We start from the raw sequence: 20169 nt of genomic DNA on the forward strand, positions 1-20169 counted from the left end.
CTACGACCCTGCTGCTACCCTTAACTGTATCAGTGTGTGCATGTATGTTGTGCTTTTGTTTCTTTTTCTCTGTCCAAGGATAAAATTGAACATGTACACTGCCTCATTAGATAACATTGGTCCGAGTGCAATCCAATGCTTTGTCGGTCGCACTCAAACCAAAAATATGGTCGTCTGCGCAAGCCCTTAGGGTGTGACACCATAGTTATAAATATGGTTACCCTGTTAGGGGCCAATCCAGAAGTTTCCCCCCCCCGTCCCCGAGCGGAAGCCCTAGCTACGCCTTTGAATCAATGACTATAACCATCACATTTGTGTTATAAAATAAATGATTTCTTTCATGAAAATATTAGACATAAAAGGCATATGAACCTTCACATTTTTCAATAAATGTAATTATCTTTATGAAATAAAACAGAAAAGGAGAGAATTATTTATTTGTTATTTGCATTTATTCTTTTTATCTTAAAGGAAGAGCAACAGCACCATTCATGAATAATTATAAAAAAACATCTGGCAGTAAATGTGTACAGTGACAGAATTCTCTTGATGTTTTTTCAGCTGTTTTTTCAGTAGACAGAGGAATCTACGCAGAAAAGAAGACCCTTGTTAACGACTATGACCAGGAAACTTCTAAAATTGAGTTACTATATAATCAGGGTAGAATATTCCTATATATCACATCCCTAATAAATGCTAATAATATAACATCCATAAAACTCATGATTATATATCATGGCATCACCAGCAATCATTTATAAACATATTATTTACAAAGGTTTATACAAATACTAATGTCACATGTGCTATATAATCAATACAAGTCCTCCATATTTCATGGAGAGTAACTTGGTAAGTTGTTCCGTCATTCAGTGCTTAAGAGTAAGTTACAGATTAGAAAAACCGATAAACACCTCAAGGGAGGGGAATTGTGCAGAATATGTATGTCTGAGATGTTTACAAGTTTTACCATCATTAGGAAAATATCTCAGCAAGCCGTACGCCCCATTGGTGAGTGGGTGCATAGGAGTTGACTATTTGTAGCTTCTCTCCCATTATCAGTAAGGACACACACATAAACACTCATATAATATATATTATATACAATTATATTCTGTATAGCAGATTTTTCCAATATATAAAATGTTGCTTACAAATCGTTTTTCTAATATTTAGGACTATTTTATACATTTACATTTGTTTCTTAGACAATTTGATGGGATACCTGGACTTAGGGCACATTTATCAGTTCCCAGGACATCAAGTAGGCCACACATTATTGGGATTACAGCTGAATAATATTTCCACCAGGAAGAGTTGGCTCTTAGTGGATCAGCTGCCAATAAAGTGGGGGGACAAAAATACAGCATAAGACCCAATTTATAATCATTTTCTTTATTTTTATAGATGTTTTATTTTTTAGGTTTCTTATAGTCCTTCCTTACTGTTTGACCTATGTACAGGGTGGTCCAAAAGTAGGTGGACAGTATGTGTAATAGGGTTATCAAGCATGGTGTAAAGTGAAACTGACTCAGTTGCCCTAAGCAACCAATCAGATTCCACATTTCATTCTTCACAGACTCTTTGGAAAATGAAAGGTGGAATCTGATTGGTTGCTAAGGGCAACTGAGTCAGTTTCACTTTACACCATGTTTGATAACCCTATTACACACACTGTCCACCTACTTTTGGACCACCCTGTATATGTCCTCCAAGCATGTTGGTCAATTTGTCAGTTACTGGGGCCTATCGGATAATATAACTCTTAAAGACCTGCTTCTATCTATATATAAATAGTGCATGTCCACTTGTAATTGCATTGTAAGCTTTGCTGTTACCGTTGCACTTATTTGTGAATAGGAAATATATGCTAGTGATGGCTCTATAGTTAACCCTTCATGGGGTTGGCTTCTGTTGGACCTTTCCGGCTGATCATTGCACGAGAGGCCAGATACACATGAGGGTTTTCTGGAAGCAGGTCAGGCTGGACATGGATCATTCTTTATTCTTGCATGTCTGACTTCCCAATATATACATGTCCACTCTGTTTCTCTGACATAGGTCCATTCTGTTTAACAATCACAGTGTAAGAACCCCACCATGCTGTCTTATTAGGACCCCTTATTAAAAATGAGCCTTGTATACAAGCCACACATAACAATCCATTACATCACACATATATAGATATTAACATAAATCACACGCATTGACACCAAGACATTGAAATAATTCATGCTCTCCATTTACACAAAATATTACAACAATAAAAAACACTTTATGTATATATTGCGCATTCTTTGTCTGATATATATGATATACACAGACAAAAATCTGGCAGCAAAAAGCTTTTTTTTGCTATAGAAGGTGATGGCTTCTCCAATGTTCACCTCCACTTAAGATGACTGTGTGGGAGCAGTGCTTCTCTCTTCAGTTAAGTCTTTCTGCCAGGTATCGCCCTCTTCACAAAGCTTTCTTCTCCAGTCCATTAGCTCTTGTAATGCTGCACTCTCATTCTCTGACATTCTTAACTGATGAATAACCTAGAATTTAGAAGAACCAAGTCATCATCAACATTTTAAGATTTCAGTTTTTAATTTTTATTAAAGGGAATCTTACCAGGTTTTTGCTATGTAATTTTAAAGCAAAATGATATAGGGGCAGAGACTCGGATTACAGCAATATGTCACATAATAGTCCGTGTGTTGCTGTGTCAATACAATCAGCGTTTTATCAGCAGGAGATTATCACTACAGGACTAGTTGTCTCATGCATCCTTGTCAACTTGTTCTGTGTATCCCTGTCCCACCACTGATTTGCAGGTTTCTGTGTATACTATAGATTGTCAGAAAGCTACTAATCAGTGGTGTGAGGAGGACTATAGAGTGCTCAGCATTCAAAGCACTGCTAAATCTGCAGCAGAGAAAACAGTGTTTGTATAAAACTGGCAACATGCATACCAGCAAATAACAAATTGCTAAAATCAGGGTCTCCGCCCCTACATCATACTGCTCTCAGATTACATAGTAAAAAGCTGCTGACAGATTCCCTTTAAGCCTTGGTAATGCATTTTCATATCTCAGTTGTTCACATAACAAGCAGAAGAAGTTGTTGTCCACCATCTAAAAACAATTCAATGTCAGAATCAATTAACTTCATGTGCTCTATATTAGTGGGGTTAGTGAACTTATTGTAGCCTATATGGCCAACTGCAAAAACTGTATTTAATGACCATCATCGAAAAACACATTATGCATAATCCATGTCAATAATCAATATAAAACTTTGATTCTTATTGCTTTGCCAATCAAAATTGACATTTCTATCATTACGCTCTGGTGAAAAACATGTACAGCACTGTAAATATAGTATATCTTTCAAATGTCAGCAGAATGGGTAATAGATAATTTTTTTTTTTTCTACAAGAAAAGTAAGAGCATTATAAATCTCTACAAAGTAGAAAATAAATATATAATAGATTTAGCCTTTGTAAATATTACATAAAAAACTATGCCATAAAATATTCTGCATCCATAGAGGCCCCATAATCTCTCTAGTGATTGCAAAAACAAATTTCCAATTAATCCAAATGAATCGTGGGAAGAGCCCCACAGGTCTTAGTGTACATTTTGTACAATATTCCATTAATGTTCTTTTGCTAATGAATGTTTATGTCATTGCCTGGAGTACAGAGGGAAACACCACGACTCCAATTAGTTTAATATAATTATTAATTACATTATAGTGTTCTTCTGCCAATAGAAAAAATACAGTATATGCATTCACAATCTTTAAAATAAGCTGGGCTACTATAAATGGATAAAATATATGGGAATGGGATATGGGAATGTTTAAGTGCAATCTGGTAAGTACAACATTAGACTTGCGTCTAAAGCTGGCCATACATGTCATGGCTGTAGGTCAACAGTAAACTGAAGGCCTTGGAACCTGAAGCACACCCCAACATTTACTATCATCTGCACGGAGGAAGTGCCATTTACTCCTTATTAGAGCTGTAGGTCAAGCAGTCATTTGGCAAACAGCTTTCTCATCCGACTCACCCATACATATGAGCCCTTGGCTGAGCGTTCATGTGATTTCAACTTGGTGAGAGAAGAACATGCTGCCAGACAAACCATGAAAACAAAATCATTGGCCAATGAAATTTGAACGGCCTAATTCTTCCCAGACACATCCTATAGTTGTGCCTAAATTGACGGTCATGACGAAATTGTTGAGTTCAGTCAACTTTTATATAATGTGTATGGAGACCGTAAGTTTCACAGTTCTTAAATGGGTTGTCCGGTCTTAACCCCTTAACGACCCATGACGTACTAGATACGTCATGGATCGTGTGCCGGTAAGCCCCGCCCCTGCCGCCGGCAGGCGGCGGCGAGACGCGCACATATCAGCTGTTATCAACAGCTGATATGTGTGCCTGCTAGCCGCGGGTGGAATCGCTTCCACCCGCGGCCATTAACCCCTTACATTTCGCTGCCAAAGTCTTGGCAGCGATATGTATATGGGCGCCGCCATGACAGTGACTTACCCCGCCCCCACCGGAAGTCACGTGACATGATCACGTGACTTTCGGCGGTTGCCATGGTAGCACAGGGTCATGACGCCTGTAGCTAACATGAGTCACTTCCTCTCAATGCCGGAATACAGCCGGCATTGAAAGTGAAGCAGCAAATCTGCAGTTCTCAGCTGTGTAGCTGTGATTAGCAGATAGTGCAGAGCGATCGGATTGCTGATCGCAATAGCCCCCTAGGGGGACTAGTAAAATAAAAAAAAAAAGTAAAAAAAAAAGTTTTAAAAAATTAAAAAAAAATAAAAAAACCTAAAAGTTCAAATCACCCCCCTTTCACCCCATTGAAAATTAAAGGGTTAAAAAAATAAAAAATACACACATATTTGGTATCACCACGTTCAGAAATGCCCGATCTATCAAAATATAAAATCAATGAATCTGATCAGTAAATGGCGTAGCGGCAAAAAAATTCCAAACGCCAAAATTACGTTTTTTGGTCGCCGCAAATTTTGCGCAAAATGCAATAACAGGCGATCAAAACGTAGCAGCTGCGCAAAAATGGTACCGTTAAGAACGTCAGCTCGAGACGCAAAAAATAAGCCATCACTGAGCCTCAGATCCTGAAAAATGAGAACGCTATGGGTTTTGGAAAATGGCGCAAAACGTGCGCCACGTTTTTTGGACAAGCTTGTGAATTTTTTTTAACCCCTTAGATACAAGTAAACCTATACATGTTTGGTGTCTACAAACTCGCACCGACCTGAGGCATCATACCCACACATCAGTTTTACCATATAGTGAACACAGTGAATAAAATATCCCAAAAACTATTGTACAATCCCACTTTTTTTGCAATTTTTCCGCACTTGGAATTTTTTTGCCGTTTTCCAGTACACTATATGGTAAAACTTATGGTTTCATTTAAAAGTACAACTTGTCCCACAAAAAACAAGCCCTCATATGGCAAGATTGATGGAAAAATAAAAAAGTTACGCCTCTCGGAAGAAGGGGAGCAAAAAACAAAAACGCAAATACGGAAAGTGCCCGGGGGCTGAAGGGGTTAAGCTAAAAGTCTTCAATCAATTTATGCAACTGCAGACAGTATGCCCTGTGAGGATTCTCAGACGCCAGTACAGGGAGCTGCGGGTGCATGACAATAAGTATGTAATTTGGATAGATGTAGTCCTGTGCTGTCTAGACTATACTACAATTGCATTGAGCAAGGTGGGATAAAGTCTAGTTAGAATGTGATCGGAAGTTTACATAGCACATATTTGTGGTCATATGAGCATCCAGTACCGGCACCGGAGAATCCTCATAGCAAGTACTAAGTGCAATGTGAGGATTCACAAGTCTAGAGTCACATACAGTGATTGCAGACATTTGGCCTTAAGGGGTAATCTAGGGGCACAGAAAATTATTCTACTGTTCCTGCCCTTAAACTATAAAGATGAGATGCACAATGCTTTTCCATATCCTCACAATACCCATAATTCAGTGAGATGCTGGAGCTGCTCTTTTCTGCTTCCCTTCCACTCTGGATCGTTACATCACACATCAAAGGTCTTTGCCTGCTCCATGCTGTTAGTAATAGCAAGCCCCCTGATAAAAGCAGCCGTGGCCATGCTCCTGTCACACCCCTTCCTTTTGTGCAGAACAGTGCAGAATTTCTAATTTTTCCAACAAAATTTACAAAAACATTTTTTTAGTGACCACATCACATTTGAAGAGACTTTAATAGGCCTATATGACAGAAAATGCCCCAAAGTGACAAAATTCTAAAAAAAAAAAAACCACATCCAAGATTAACCCCTTAGGTGCTTCACAGGAACTAAAGCATTGTGGAAGGAAAACTGAAAATTTTACTTTTTCCCTCAAAAATGTTATTTTAACCCTAAATATTGCATTTTCACAGGGGTAGCAAGAGAAAATGCACAGTAAAATTTGTTGTGCAATTTCTTTTGAGTGCACCGATACCCCATATGTGGTGGAAATCTACTGTTTGGTTGCACAGCAGCACCATTTGAATTTTAGAGAACAAAATTGTCTGGAACAGATAGCGGATGCCATGTCGCGTTTGGAGAGCTCCTGATTTGCCTTCCTATATACAGTGTGAGCCAATATGTAGCCTCCTATATACAGTATGAGCTCCCACATAACCCCTATATACCGTATAAGCTCCCACAATCTCCTAAATACAGTATGAGCCCTCGTATAACCCATCTATATTCAATGTGAGCCCCCACTTAACCCCTCTATATTCACTGTGAGTTCCCACATAGCCATTCTATATATAATGTTAGCCCCAACATAGCCTCTTTATATGCATTACAAGCTGTAGTAACCGGGCGTTGCCCGGGATTGTAACTGTCTCTCTGTCTCTCTCCCAGTCTCTGTCTGTGTGTCGCTGTCTGTCTCACTGTCTGTCTCTTTCCTTGTTTGTCTGTTTCTATCTCTGTATTTGCATCAGTCTATCTGTCTCAATCTCTGTATCTCTCTCTCTCTGTCCCTTTGTCCGTCTGTCTCTTTCCAGGTCTGTCTCTTTCCCCGTCTGCCTCTTTCCCCATCTGTCTCTTTGCCGGGCTGTCTCTTTGCCGGGCTGTCTCTTTGCCCGTCTGTCTCTTTCCCCAACTGTCTCTTTCCCCGTCTGTCTCTTTCCCCGTCTATCTCTTTCCCCGTCTGTCTCTTTCCCAGTCTGTCTCTTTCCCAGTCTGTCTCTTTCCCAGTCTGTCTCTTTCCCAGTCTGTCTCTTGGGGCATCTGTCTCTTTGCCGGGCTGTCTCTTGACAGGGCTGTCTCTTGACAGGGCTGTCTCTTTCTCTGACTGTCTTTAACCGGCTGTCTCTTTCCCCGGCTGTCTCTTTTTCCGGCTGTCTCTCTATGTCTGTCTGTCTTTTTCTGTCTCTCTCTATCCGTCTATCCTATCTTATACTAACAGTTTATTTTGTTTCTATAGCAACCACTGACAGTTGCTATTTATAGCCTACTACAGCTCCCAGCTTCATTCAGTTTAATGGCTGCAGGATTTTTGTAGAGTAACTGGAAAGTGCGGGGTTAAATTTTCCCACCCAAACATAGTCTATGACGCTCCCTGAGTCACACGGAGTGTCTGTGCAAAATTTCATGATTGTACATGCGACGATGCGGATTCCTTTAGCGGACATACACACACACATACAGGCATACACACATACACACATACACTGAGCTTTATATATTAGATAAGCCCCATGAAGCCTCTTAAATAAAGTATGAGCCCCCATTTAGCCACAAGTAATTTATGAGCCCCATATAGCCTCCTATACACATTATGAGCCCGCACATAGCCTCCTACATACATTATGAATCCCATTTAGCCTAATATACTGTATAAGCCGCTAAATAGCTTCCTACATACATTTTGCACCCCACATAGCCTCCTATATACTTTGATGAACTAAAGGGTAACAATGTTTTGAAGATTTGATTTTCAGGCTCCATATCTCATCATTTCCCAAGAAAAAAGAAACAGCATCATGCAGGTCATTGATGCTCATTGATAGCAGTCTCTCAGCCAAGAAAATTGCCAAACTGCATCATGTTTGTGCAATGACAGTTGGAAGAATACAATATGAAGTCCGTCCATCCATTCAGAAGCTAAGAGGTCTATGTCCGGACAAAATATCAGAGGCAACAAATCAGCTCATCACAAGGTTTATCAGTTCAAATATGGCAGTGGAAAAGGTTGGTATGCTTCGTACTAGGGAGATCATAGATGTCCATGCAAGCACTGTATGACACTTGTTACATAGGTCTGTAATGGTGGCCCAAAAAAAGTGCTAAAGAATCAACACCAATTTGATCACAAGAAGTGTTTGCTCAAGTTTGCAAGAAAGTTCAAAAAGTGGACAGTAAAAGATTAGAAATGGGTGATACTGAGCAAAGAGATAAAAGTCAATAGACTAAGCACTGATGAGTGCAAATAGGTCTGAAGAAACAAAAAGGAAGTAATGGATTGAGAAATTGACGGAACTGTCTGGAGGAATTCTGATTATATGAAGATGTTCACAGGAAAACATGTTGGATACTTGACCAAGATCAATGGTAGTCTCAATGCTAAGCTATATGTGAGCATCATACAAGACTTCAGGTAGTGTTGTAAGCCAAAGGTGGATTTACAAAATACAAACAAAATAATAAAAGTAAAAATTTTGATTTTTAGGAGCAAAACGGGATAAATGCAGTGACAAGACAAGTATCTGCAGAACTAATTATATGCTAAATAGTAGCAAGTCAAATTTACATATGGATAGCAAAGATCATTGTCTATAAAATAAACGTCGTCTCATGCTCAAAGCTGTACTGGATGATGAGATATGAAACTTGAAAGTCCAAAGCTCAAAGCATTGTTACCCTTTTGCTTGTCAGTGTACAGTATGACCTCATACATACATTATGAGCCCCCACATAGCCTCCCATATATATTATGAGCCCTCATAGCCTCCTATTTACATTATGAGCCCCACATAGCCTCCTATATAATATATGAACCCCCACACAGCCTTCTACATACATGCAAACATTCCATACACATAAAAAAAAAAAAGCACTACATACTCATTTCGCTCCCATTCCGTTGCTGCCTTACTCTGGCCTCTGGTGAACTGATGCACCATCATTATGTTTGCTATGAATCCCGCTGATTGGAGGAACATGGAGCAGTGACCCCCTTCCACCGATATATTTACCGCTGTCAGGATGCAAGATCAGTAACATCGGAAAACGTGTGGTGTCAATGGATGGGTGGCGGTAGACGGTATGGTGCAGTCCGCGGGCCACTGATTTCAGCCCTTTTGGTTGTCTCGGTTCATGGGCTGGACTGGAATAGCCGAGGGTCCGTTGTGGCCCACCGGCTGCACTTTGCCTATCCTTTTTCCAAAGAATGATTTTAAATGGTAAAACTCTAAATATGCCATAAAATTAGAAACCAAGAAAACAATAACTAATGTGTTAATGCTTTCAATTACTGTCACATCCCTGTGCCTCTACTTTATTTTGGCTGTTAATCACTGACAAAACAATATAGGTCTCCCTGCATATTAACCAAACATAAAACTTCAGAGCTGTATACTCTGACATTCTGTTCCCTGCAGTTGTATCCATCTGAACCAACAAATAAAACCATCACATTTAGATGAGAAAGCTAGGAGCTGCATGAGACAGAAGCATTGGCAGTGAACGCTTTTTTTTTTTTAGGATGCCTGTATTAAAATCTTTACAGTCCCTGCTTCATTGATTTAACAATCATATCTTTATATGAAGTCTAGTTAAATTTAAGCACTGGGATTTTATGTATTTTCTTCTGCTAAGGACCATTAATATAACAATCAGAGGAAACATATGTTCAAATGCTAATAAATTATTGAAACATTATTGTGACTGTAAAATATCAACAGAAACATTATATATCCCAAACACTCAAAATGCAGCGAAGCATTATACAACACTACTGTAGCAAAAGGCAGGGTGTATGCTAGTAAAAGGCCAGCTTTCTGCCATCATTAGTGAAAGAACTGGAGACTTCATACCCCAGCAGAGGTTTTTCCCTTTTTCCTTTGCTCTGGATTAAACAAGCCATATGTTGGTAATCATACTAAGATCCAACACTGTTACATTAATTAAGCAGATTTAAAACAAACATCAGACAAACGACTCTATGGAGAGTTATTGGAAGCACTAAAGAAGGCTCCTGGAGATACATGGTTGTGTTCTAGGCTGTCATTAAGGTAGTAAATATAATGATTGTTTTATCAGGAATTATGGCAATAAGATACAGCATGGGCATTTTATTTATTTACTAAACATTTGCCACATATCCCTTTCATGCTGTGTTTAATAAGTGCAAAATGAATATTGATGCTGTGAATACTCTATTATGTTTCCTTAAAGCTACTAATTTGTGGATGGAATTTACTTGAAAATATCATTACAATGAACTTTAACTTGCTGCAATACAATCATTTATGATATTTCACTGCAGTAAGTAGCCATCACACGCAGAAGACCATTACTGGATATGTCTAAAGACTAACAAAGCACTTAAAGAGCAAGTAATCAGAAAATTACCTATTGTTTAAATCAGGTTTTTGTCTTAATTTATTTTACGTTTTGTCAGTTATTTTTGCATATCGCAGTCTGTATTAAAACATAAATTAAAAAATCTTGCAATTGTCAAACTGGCTATTTTATACTCAGACCTTCTTTTCTGTACAAATGACTTTTCAGAAGTCTCCCTATTATCACAGGGAAGATTACAATGACAGGTAACACCTCTATGACAAGATGGACACCAATGATGTCTTAAGGACCCCACTTACACAGTAGGGGCTGGAGGTTTTTGTCTTGGTGTTCTTAATCTTGCATGCAAAAAATAGCTTATGCTATTTGGCTTTTTTAAGGGAATCCACTATTAACCCCTTCAAAACTGATGATGTACCGTACTGGTACGTCATCAGTCGTGTTGTGGTAACAATCATCGCCGGCTCCGGCGATGAGCAGTGGTGGTCCCTGCACATGTCTGCTGATTTGACCAGCAGACATCTGGAGCTAACAGGCAGGCATGGGTGGATCCACAATCCACCCACGCCTGCTTGCCAGTTAGATCGCGCTGTCAAAATGTGACAGCATGATTTAAATGGCCACGGCGGGAATCCCGCCGCTCCTCACCAACATCAGCGACCCCATGACCCGAACACAGAGAGCCAATGGTTACCATGGTAGCAACAGGTCTCTGTATTTCCTGTAAGAGCCGAGAGAGCAGTGGCTCTTAAAGGAGCAGTGTATTTTTGCTGATCAAAGCTGTACAGCTCTGATCAACAGAAATGCACAAGCCATCAGATTTCTGGTCCATAAAGTTAGGAGACTAGTAAAATAAATTAAAAATTTAGTAAAACAAATTTTAAAAATATGAAAAAAATTAAAACCTAAAAGTTCAAATCACCCCACCACTCGCCCCATTGAAAATAAAACAGTTAAACAAATAAGAAATATACATATATTTGGAATTGCTGCTTTCAGAAATGTCAAATCAAAATATAAAATCAATTAATCTGATCAGTACACGGTGTGGTGAGAAAAAAATCCAAACACCAAAATTACATTTTTTGGTTGCTGCTAAATTTTTTTAAAATGCAATAACTGGAGATCAAAACAGCGTGCTCCGCACAAAATGGAATAATTAAAACTGTCAGCTCAAAAAATAAGCCGTCACCGAGCCCGAAAAATAAGAACACTTCAGGTTTCATAAAATGGACCCAAAAGTGCTACTTTTTTTGGACAAACTTCTGATTTTTTTTAACTCTTTAGATAAAAGTAAAAGTATACATGTTTGGTATCTACAAACTCATACTGACCTGAGGCATCACACCGACACATCAGTTTTACCCAATAGTGAACACAGTGAATAAAATGCCCAAAGAAATATTCTGCAATTGCACTTTGTTTGCAATTTTACTGGACTTGGATTTTTTTTCCCATTTTCCAGTACACTACATGGTAACACTACTGATTTTGTTCAAAAGTACAACTCAGCCCGCCAAAACAAGCCCTCATATGGCTATATTGACGGAAAAAAAAAAGTTATTGCTCTCATAAGAAGTGGAGCAAAATACGAAATCGAAAAACCACCCGGGGGTGAAGGGGTCAATGCTCCAAATGGATAACTTTTTGTTATCAAGCTTTATTTACCTGAAACTATACCAAAACAAGACAAATAAGTATGGACTTATAATAACATACCTGGCTGCTGGAATTTTCTTTGTTTCTTGGTATGGAAGCGTTTGATGCATTACTTCTATACTTGCAATTCATTTCTTCACCAGATAGACCTTAAATACATAATAATAAAGAAACATAAACATTGCAGCAAATACCAGGCCACCACAGTAATGTTAAGTTCACAGTTATACAGTTCACTCTATCGAGCACTACTAATAGAAATCTTGTCACCTAAATGATTCCAATGGAGTCAATGTATGGCCTTCCTCCTAGAAGTATTCATCTTTTTCCAACATGTAGAAAATATTTTCTGTTTCTGGTCTAAGGGACAATATGCAGAGAAGAGTCTGTATGGACATGTCACACAACAAAAACTTATAATGTCAAGAATGAATTTGCTTCTGATATATTTAGCTATCTGGTAATTCTCTAGAAGACTAACACTACTTAATAGAACATGTACTAAGTATAAATGGATCTTCCACCTCTGCATTTAACTATTTAACTTTCTGAGTACAGATGTGTCTATCTTATCTTTTCTCCTGATCTAAATTATTCCTTACCGGAAACTAGGAATTTTTTATAAATTGTCAAGAAATATCTGTAAAAAATGGTCTATATGTGGCTGCAAATAAATGTGATATGAACGGTATATCAAGGGTTTTGCTAATATATTTCAACATTGTATTGAATTTTTTTTGGGGGAGATAATGTCCTTAACAAAATTCAAAAATAGGGGATTTAATCTGCAATTGAATCTCAAAGCACATACAATGAGCAAAAGGGGGATGTTCCCTCTCAGAAAAGTTTTACAAATTGTCCTTTACTTACCCTAGCTTGGTTAGTGTAGTCTCTCTACCACTGTCACATCGACAATGTTGCAGCTAAACACTGTAGCCCATAGAAACAGCATGAGCCTCTGAGCTCAGTGATTGGCTAAAATGATGTCCATGTGATGTCACTGCTGCAGCCAAACAAAGGAGACCTGAACTATGGCAGAGACATCACACAGGACCTAGGGGAGGTAGGCAAAGCACAGTTTGTTTATGTTTTGTTTGTTTTTTTACAATGAATTATGAATATAGATATAGGTTTCCTAAAAGTGGGTAAACTATTTAAGATTTATTAACAAAGACCTGGAAAACCCTTTTTGTCAATATCCTTTCAGTATCAGAACAATAGTGATAGTTCTGATTGATGGAAATTTAAATGATTGAAATTCTAAAAAATGTCAAAAAAAAAATCAGGCACTACCAGAAAAATACCTTGTTTAAATTATATACAGTGTAATTTAAAACAGTATTTTATTAGATAAATTTAAAAATATAGTAATCCAAACACAAAAAGGACTAAAATATACACAGTTAAACAACAATCCCTTCCACTTACTGGGGATGAAGAACTAATGTGGGGGGTATTGCAGACTGAACCTTGCGTGGAGTACCCCTGCCTATCAATGGAGTTTAAACACCCTACTTTATTTGATGCCCCCATTCCTCGATGGCTGTCTCTTATTATCCCTATACTCACTATGCTATTACACCATGAAAACCAAATACCTGTGGGACAAGATGGAATATCACTTATCTCAAAAACTGATCTTCAAAAGGGACAACGCCCTGTAGGAATTATTCCAGCATTGAGATCTAGGAGCCCAGCTTTATTGAAGCAGTGGGAGAGGGAATCAAAGGCAACATCAGTCGATTTGTGCAACTACTGTTAGCAGAGGAGAAACATATGCTAACTAAGACAACTACGAGACAAACTGAACAAATTGAACACTCTCTTAAATATATATCTGATCCAGAATTCCCCAGGAAGGAAAACCTCCTACAGAGTTCAGTTGAGCAGTTCCACAAGTCTCTGAGGGATAGAAGCATAATAAATTTATTAAAGACCTTGTGGAGTTCAGAGAGTATAAGGAATATAGTTTTATTACTGGAGGACCACTCCCACAGGCTGATCCATCGTCATCGGATCAAGAATCTTCTGAGACTGAGAAAACATTGAGGGGCACCTATATTCACTAAAAGACCCCCCTACAATAATAATAAAAGAAAGAACAGATATCAGAGAGCAAGATTGAAGGGAAAGGAAATGAATGCCTCATCCTCTATTTCACCTACAACCTCCTCTGTGGGCCCCCCTTTTAAAGCAGAAGACATTTCAATATGATCCAAGAACACAGGCACAGTCAATAAGGGGAAATAAGAGAGGAAGGAGATGAGTAACCAAATCATTAATCTCTCCTCCCATACCCTCATTGAAATTGACATATTAGTCTTGAAGAAGGGGTTGTCCTTTGTACCCATACATTGTAGAGAGCTTTGATTCCACTACATGGGTTAAGGATATAGCCCTATTTGGAAGGAAATTGAAATGGAAAAAATTCTTACAAACTGCCGATGAGGCAAAACATGCCTCTTTGGTATCATGAATGAGGACAAACATTTGATATTCTAATGGATTCTTCAGGATGAGGGAAATAGATTATAAGTTCTATTAGGTATTAGGTCTAGTTCCCTAAATTTAAGAATAAAAGTAGTAGATTACCCCCTAGGGGAGATCTTGATAGTAACAACTGTGGTAAAGATATCTACACTGAGGAACTCAGGCTCCTACAGATCTCTAGATTCCATTCTCCCTCTAACTTAAATTGTGAGGAACTGGAATCCCTAATAGTTTTAAGCAACAATGAGAGCTTTATTATAAAGCCCTTAGATAAAGGAGGCAATACTGTCTTCTTGAATCATGACAAGTATTGATCCATGTAATATGGGCTCCTTCACAATCAGGAGAGTTATTGTATTTGGGGTAGTGATCCTACCCCAATTTTTTACGAGAAACTCCAACACATACTTATGCAGCCTTGAACCAACTGCTTACCTTTAAGAATGAAGTGGAGTTTATGACCCAGAAGTGTCCAGTAATACCCACATTCTATGCCTTACCCAAAATTCATAAGGGTGTTACCCCCTTAAAAGGAATCTATTCATTGACTCAGAATGTGGGTATATACGTAGACATTGCTTTAAGGATGTTTGCCACCTCCCTTTCTTTGTATATCAGGGACACTGGTGATATCCTAACTAAAATAGATGGCATTACTATGGAGGATGATATCTATTTTTCATCCATTGTTGTGGCGTCACTATTAAGTTCTATTCCCCATGAGGCAGGTTTGAGGGCTGTTAATTATTTTTTGAGTACGAGAGGTGTACACTTTGAGAGGCACAATTTAATTGTGCTGGACCTACTGGAGTATGTATTAACTAATAGTTTGTTACTTTTTGATAAAAAAAGTATTACCACCAGCTCAGGAGCACTGGGATGGAAAGTCCATGTATCCCATTGTATGCAAATCTGTTCTTAGGCTGGTGGGAAGATACTGTGGTTTTTCATGAACCAGTGTATAAATGGGCTGGTCACTTGACCTACTGGGGACGTTTTATTGACGACGTCCTTGTCCAATGGACGGGGACGGTACAATCATTTTGTCAGTTTTGTCAGAGAGCATAATGATAACAACATAGGATTTTTCTTTACATTGGAAATTCACAAAGAGGAACTGTCTTTTCTGGATGTTTTGTTAAGGAAAGATAAGTAGGGATGAATACAAACAAGGATACACAGAAAACCGACTGCAACAAACAACTTGTTGCATTGGTCTAGCCATCATCCAGTTCCCTTAAAATGGGGGGTATAAAGAAAGCAATACCTCAGACTCAGGCACAATTATTCAGATGACCAGTCCTTTCATGAACAGGCCAGGGAGCTTAGGACCAGATTCATAGACAGGGGCTATCCATCATACACACTGACCAATGCCTATAAACAGGCAGTGGTAGCTAAAAGGGAGATCTTATTGACTCCACAGTCCAAAGAGAACAATGGAATGACCACACACATAGGCACCTATGACAACTGCAACCAACAATTGATGTCAATACTCAGGAAACACTGGGGGATCTTGAGAGCAGACCTTAGTAATGAGAGATTTATTACTCCTTACCCATCTATAACATTCAGAAAGGGGAGATCCTTAGGTGACTGATTGGTTCATAGCTTTTATCAGTCACCGACTCCTACCGGTATCTGGTTAGACAGGAAAGTAGTGGAAACCCATAATTGTGGTCACTGCAAATTTTGCAGATGGGTCACCCGGAGTAAGGATTTTGTCAGCGCTGCTACTGGGGTCATGTATGCTCAAGGGGATTTTGTAAATTGCAGTACTGAGGGAGTAGTCTATGTGGCTACTTGCACTTACCCCTTGATTATATTGGGAAGACGAAGAGGGAATTATAGACGAGAATAGGTGAACAGTACACATTGGTGGTATTAGAAATAAGAGGGACACATCATTTTCCTGACATGTTAGAATTGTCCACAATGGGGATTTGGATTGTATTGGTTTTAACGTCATTGAAGTGTGGACATTTGCATCCCTCCAATTTAGCACTAGTCATTATACCTATCTGACAATATAATGCTATTCTAGATAAACATAGTCTATGATTATCCCCCACAAGTATGTATGTGTTTTTCTATTATTACCTACAATATGTCTATGTTTAATGTAACAAAACTATACTCCACCTGTCTTATTTGTTTTTTTTTATCTGTTATCTCCGGCTAGTAGAGCACATGTGCATTCCACTTTGAGGTACATTCTTTCTTTAGGTGTTTTTGTTGGTGAAGCACATTTGCATTCCATCTTAAGTACACCCCTGACAAGGACCACACTACATCCAGTTCTGGGAGATAATTTAATATTGGCCCCGGTAACACATTGGCAGCACTGTTCCAAATTATAGGTTAACCAAGATAGCTGGTTGTTTTGCTTTTCGTTCTTAGGCTAGGTTCACACACTGCGTTTTTTTGACGCTGCGTTTTTGTGCGTTTCTTGCGGCAAAAACCGCACAAAAACGCACCCGCGGCAAAAAACGTGCGCATTTTGCCGCGATTTGGTGCGTTTCTTGCTGCGTTTTGCTGCGTTTTTGCTCACTGCGTCTTTATGCGTTTTTTTATCAGTGAACAAAAAAAAAAGGTCTGATGTCATTTCCTTCTTCAATATGTTCTTCATTCTTCACTAGTGTATGCAGGAGAGCAGACAGCTTCAGAACTACAATGCTCAGCATACTCCATCCAATACTGTATGCAGAAGAGCAGGCAGCAGCTGCAGAACTACAAGGCTCAGCATGCTCCATCCAGGACTGTATGCTGGAGGGAGAGTCAGGGGGCGCAGACCTACAAGGCTCAGCATCCTCCATCAAATAGTGTATGCAGGAGAGCAGAGAGCAGCTGTCGAACTACAAGGCTCAGCATCCTCCATCCAATAGTGTATGCAGGAGAGCAGACAGCAGCTGTCGAACTACAAGGCTCAGCATCCTCCTTCCAGGACTGTATGCAGGATTTCTTTGCCCCCCCCAAACAAAAAAAATGACGTGGGCTTCGCCATATTTTTGTATGCTAGCCGGGTACAGCAGGCAGGTACGGGCTGCCCCCAACCCCCAGCTGCCTATTTGTACCCGGCTGGGAACCACAAATATAGAGAAGCCCTTTTTTTTTTAATTATTTCATGAATTTCATGAAATAATTAAAAAAAAAAATGACGTGAGCTTTGCCTAATTTGTGTGTCCAGCCAGGTACAACTAGGCAGCTGGGGATTGGAATCCACAGTGCAGGGTGCCCATGCTTTCTGGGCACCCCCACTGCAAATTGCAGTCTGCAGCCACCCCAGAAAATGGCGCTTTCATAGAAGCGCCATCTTCTGGCGCTGTATCCAACTCTTCCAGCTGCCCTGATGCCGGGGTGGCTCACTGGGTAATAATGGGGTTAGGGCTAGCTGTATATTATCAGCTGGCCCTAAGCCCGAAATTCATGGTGTCACGCCAATATTAGACATGGCCACCATGAATTTCTAGTAACGATAGAAAAACCACAACACACAGAAAAATATTTTTATTAGAAATAAAACACAACACAATTAGTGACTCCATCTTTATTGAAATAAAGAACCCCCCTCCGCAGTAATCCTGGGTCAAGGGTCCCGCACCGTCCAATCCAGATCCAATATCATCTAATCAGTTTGCTAGAAGACAAAGCGATCAGATGATGTGTCAGGATCAAGTGCCTGAATCACAAGACACATCAGCTCATTGTATAAAAGCCATTTATACAATCAGCAGATGCATCGGTGCAAAAAAAAACAAAAAAACAAAAAACAAACCAACTCACTTATGTGCTGATTACCGGCAGCTCCTGGAGTGGAGTCTGATCCCGTCCGATCGCTGCAGCAGCTGCCGGTAATCAGGGATGAAGTCTCCTGACGCATCCGCTGATAACCGGCCGGGCGCTGGCGTCAGCCCGAGACTTACAATCAGCTGACGCGTCAGGTGACTGCATCAGGTGATCCATCACCAGGTCCTGCATCCTGCAGGCATACGTACCCGGGGAGACTGCACACACCCGGAGCGGCGGTACCGGGAGGATCTGGGAGCGGGCATGGCACCGGGAGGCTGCAGACAGGTGAGTATGACTTTTTTTTTTTCTACTGTTCACTTTTGATTTCGCAGCCGCTTCCACCTCCCGCCCGTACATGGCGCCGCACGGCAGCATACATGCACAGGATGGGAGGTGGAAGCGGCGGTGACGGTACCGGGAGGATTCACGCTTCTGTGTTTACTGACAGAAGGAATCCTCTTCCTGTACATGTCACTTTACTACCCACCTCCTGCGTATATAGCTGCATTTTTGGTCTTAGAAATGCACCAAAACGCAGCTATTTGCGTTTCTCATTGCGTTTTTCAACATCCCATTGCACTCAATGGATGAAAAGCGCAGTGGAAAACGCGGGAATAATTGACATGCTGCGTTTTTGTGGCACCACAAAAACGCAGCTGAAAAAAAACACTGTGTGCAGACAGCAAAAATGAAAACTCAGACTTTGCTGGGGAAGCAAAGTCATGCAGTTTTCTGAGCAAAAACGCACCCAAAAACTGCGCAAAAACGCCGTGACAAACGCACTGTGTGAACTTACTCTTACTTCTGGTGAGTGGAGTGCATAAGTGTTCCACTCGCACCCAGCTTTGTGGCCTTTGTAAGGTAATTTCCAGTTTGTTCAGGGCATTTGCATTCCACCATAGGCATCTCTCTCGCTGGGATAGCATAATATCCAGTCCGGGAGGGAGAACGCATTTTTGGCCTGGATAGCGTCAATCCAGTTTGGGAGGTAATTAAAAATGCCAACTCCGGAGGTATATCTGCGCATATGGCAACATTACTTGCACCCATATGGTACCAGGGGCATGTATGGCCCCCACTGGATATCTTTGGTTTAACCATCATGATCATTAGCCGTAAATGATACTCCTGTTTTTCAAAAAATAAGACATTGTCTTATATTTTTTTGACCCGAAAAAGCACTAGGGCTTATTTTCGGGGTAGGGTTTATTCTCGAGGAAATACAGTTGGGGGTAAGTTTAACCATAGAAAAGCAGATTCCCCTTCCCAGGAGAATCATACTTGCCAGACTCCGGATGTCTGCATGACTCCAAAGTTTGTCCTGCGATCTTCGGCAGGCGCTCCCAGCAGGTATGCTCCACATGGTCCTCCCCTACTTCTGGCCAACACACACACATCAGATTGCGCACACAGATATTCATACCATACTCATACGCACACATCAGATCGCAAACACAATCACACATCAGATTGCAGACATACTCACCACATCTGGCAATACTGACTGCTTCCAGCCGGCAGGGGAAGATAGTACACTAGAATGCAAGGACCTGTGGTGGAATGCACTGATGCGTTCCACCCCAGGTCCTTCATACGTTGCACCACAAGTCCTCGCACTCCACTGCACTGCGTCCCAGGTTCCCC

At 40.0% G+C, this 20169-nt stretch overlaps 1 protein-coding gene across 2 annotated transcripts in view; it reads right to left on the reverse strand.

Moving 5' to 3' along the window:
* Positions 1-1672: 1672 nt before the first annotated feature.
* MYO16 (myosin XVI) overlaps positions 1673-20169 on the reverse strand; it is a 926147-nt gene continuing 907650 nt past the window's right edge. For both annotated transcript variants that reach the window (XM_075336677.1, XM_075336676.1), the window contains exons 34-35: positions 12304-12392; positions 1673-2540 (exon numbers count right to left, since the gene is read on the reverse strand). In XM_075336677.1, the coding sequence (XP_075192792.1) occupies positions 2394-2540; positions 12304-12392 (236 nt within the window). In that variant the 3' untranslated portion in view covers positions 1673-2393. The remainder of the gene's footprint in view (positions 2541-12303; positions 12393-20169) is intronic.

This window comes from Anomaloglossus baeobatrachus, chromosome 2 (genome assembly GCF_048569485.1).
Source record: "Anomaloglossus baeobatrachus isolate aAnoBae1 chromosome 2, aAnoBae1.hap1, whole genome shotgun sequence".
NCBI classification, from domain to species: domain Eukaryota; kingdom Metazoa; phylum Chordata; class Amphibia; order Anura; family Aromobatidae; genus Anomaloglossus; species Anomaloglossus baeobatrachus.